The 2,936-nt window shown below is 46.1% G+C and overlaps 1 protein-coding gene across 1 annotated transcript in view; it reads right to left on the bottom strand.

Moving 5' to 3' along the window:
* PAN3 (poly(A) specific ribonuclease subunit PAN3) overlaps nucleotides 1-2,936 on the bottom strand; it is a 126,230-nt gene that overhangs the window by 100,237 nt on the left and 23,057 nt on the right. Inside the window, 1 exon segment of the mRNA XM_006027488.3 lies at nucleotides 2,916-2,936. This exon segment is cut by the window's right edge and continues 30 nt beyond it. Coding sequence (XP_006027550.2) covers nucleotides 2,916-2,936 — 21 coding nt within the window.

The raw sequence follows: 2,936 nt of genomic DNA, 5'->3' as shown, positions 1-2,936 counted from the left end.
GCAGCTCCCCACCGCTGCATGCACTCCTGCAGGGGGCAGGAGGGACCCTTGCCCCCCAGATCTGTGCACAAGGTGGGAGTTGGCAGGGGTTGTTAACTGTGGACATGGGCTCCCCACTCTTCTGCCCCCCCCCGGCCTCCACAGCCCAGCCAGTGCGACCTGGCACTGCAGGGCAGAGCAGGACCAGCCAGGGAAGCTCCTTGCTGCTGAGAGGTCTGTGCTGCCCTGGCGAGGCATCTCCTGCATGCATGGCAGCAGCGAGGGGCACAACCCCACACCTTTGCCCCTGCTGCTGTGGCACAGGCAGGGGATACCTCACCAGGGATGTGCGGAGTTCATCATGGCAAGGAACTTCCCTGCACAGCCCTGCTCTACCCTGCAGCACCAGATTGCACCCACTGGGCTGTGGAAGTCCCAGGGGAAGACAGCAGGGCAAGGAGCTGGCACCCACCCCGTGCACATATCTGGAAGTGTGTGCAGTGCCAGAGCCAGCCCTACCCCCACCCCCTAGACAAGCTGCTTGTGACCTCGTCCCACTCCTCACCAGGGCCCTGCGGCTGCACATTCCAGCCCCAAGTCCAAGCCCCACGCACTGCCCAGCTGGGCAGCAGCCCCAGCCCCAGCCCTGCCCAACTCACTCCCTCCCTATAGGGGCCTCAATTCCCACTCCTCTCCCAGACTTACCTGTGGAAGCTGCTCTCCAGGATGCCTGGCAGCCATGTGCATACACATTCACATGACACTCCCTGCCTGACTGACTTCCTCCCACTCCCCTCAGTCCCTTGTAGGCTGGAACCATGCCAGCCTGCAGAGAGCTCTTTGTAAACGTGTAAAATCCACGGGTCTCTTCACTAAAATGAAAAATCTGCGGTTTCCATGGGTAAAGGGGGAAATCTGTGTTTTTTTCCATTTTTCTCTGGGAAACAGAAAACCTGGATCCCTGGAGATCAGTAGCAGCATTAATTGCCATGGCTCTCCAAGCAACTCAACACTGCCACCCCGCCAAATCTCCAGACCCATGGGAAGCCCTATGGGCTTGACGACACGGCCCCAGAGCTGTATTCAGTGAGCCCAACTACACGCTGGATCAGGCCCATGGATAGACATCATGCCACTCCTCCGGCCAAAGGGCTTACATATACATGCATACATACATATTTTTGTTAGTCTGTAAAGGTGTAAATCTACCTTGCCTTCTAAAAGCCTAATGTCCACCAAACTTCAAGCCCCTGCTCCAAGGCAAGGGAATACTACAGCTGCCCAAGATAAAAAGTCATAAAACTTTTTAAGGGAAAATTCTCAGAAACAGCTGGACAAGTTTGGCTAAATTTTTCAAAACAATGAGTAACTGAAAATAAAGTCTAGAAGTGGAAGCTGTCGTGTAACTTTAACCATAGATGGCTCTATTTGCCCTTTTAAAATAAAGAAAACTTCATCTTTTCCATACCATACCTCAAAAACAAAAATTGAACAAACCTAATTCTCTTCCACCTTTATTTTAATCAATAACTTCACCAACTAAGAGGAAAAGAGCCTCATAAAAGTGGCACTCCCGTGATGTGCAAAAGGAAAAGTTACTTGTAGTGCTTTTTATTGGAGCACATGAACTTTGAAACACTTCTGGTATTTCACTAGAACTTGATTTTCTTAACTGTCTTAGAACACCAATACAGCATCTTTCTTCAGGCTTTTCCAAAGAATATGGATTGAAGTTCAGAGGTATTTGTTGCAAGTTTACTGTATTATCATACTTGTTGGTAGATATATATTTAATGTTGAAAAATAAGTGGTTCTTGATCTTTTTAGATTCGAGGTACCCCTTATAATTTTCTCAATTTAGCAGTACCGTAATTAAGAACCAATGTTGTACCACCTCAGCTTACCTCAGTGGTTCCCAACCTGGGTGATACCACCACCACAGCCAGATGAAAGTGCTTTGCATGTCTCTGATAAATCTCATTCAGGCAAGAGTGCCTGTTCCTTTAACAGCCCTTCCAGGTCTGGCCCTGCATGCTCCTTCTGGAAATAGATGCATGTAGGACAGCTGTGGCACAGCAGTCTGGAGAAACATGAGAAACATGCTACCACCATCTCCTGGTACAAGTGTCCTGTGGGGCCAAACTGCAACAGATAAATTTAATACAGGCTGGAGCACCTGCTTCTGCTGCAGCTGCCTCCCAATATGTCTCCACACAAGGCACATGGGGCAGTTTCACCTGTGACAGCAACAGGGCTACTCCTTTGAAAGGATGTCAAGGCACCCCAGTTGAGAACTACTGCTTTAAATTAAGATGAAAAGCTGTCTGCAAGATACTGCATTTTTTCACATCATCCACGCTAATGATGAGCTCATTTATTCCAGGAGAGTTGGACAGAAAATAGCTGTCACTGAACTGTTGTCTATTATTTGGACAATGTCCCATTGGTACAGCTTGATAATTGTGGAATTGAGAATTTATAGATACAGAGCTATTAGTAAATAGCTACTTGAAAGACTGACAGGTAATTTCAAACTTGTAGGGCTATCATAATAAATTTTAAATGCAAAGTATTTAAGACAGTTTAAAAATGGCAGCCCCAACTTAAAGGACAGCCCAAGAAGAAACAGACTCAACAGAAGGTTTACATATTTTTATATATCGGTTATAGATATTTTATATAGTTATGCTCCTCTGAATTCTAAATGAAAAAGTGCTAATAAAAATTAGACTACTATGAGATGAACAAGGTTGTTCTGTTTCCACCTGTTAGATGAAATGGACAAAACACAAGTTGATCTAAGAAACAGACATTTTAGAAAAGCTGGTTAGTTTTGTTTGGTTCTTGCCATCTGAACAATTTTTAGGCTGTGGCACAATAAAGTACTTCGGTTGTCAGAGTCTTTGCAAAATTACAAAGGCCATTACTAATATTACCTGCATCATGGGATATTTTGC

Source organism: Alligator sinensis, unplaced genomic scaffold, assembly GCF_000455745.1.
Source record: "Alligator sinensis unplaced genomic scaffold, ASM45574v1 scaffold84_2, whole genome shotgun sequence".
Taxonomy (NCBI): Eukaryota; Metazoa; Chordata; order Crocodylia; family Alligatoridae; genus Alligator; species Alligator sinensis.
The sequence above is the reverse complement of the archived record's forward strand: the minus strand, read 5'-3'. Positions and strand labels throughout refer to the sequence as shown.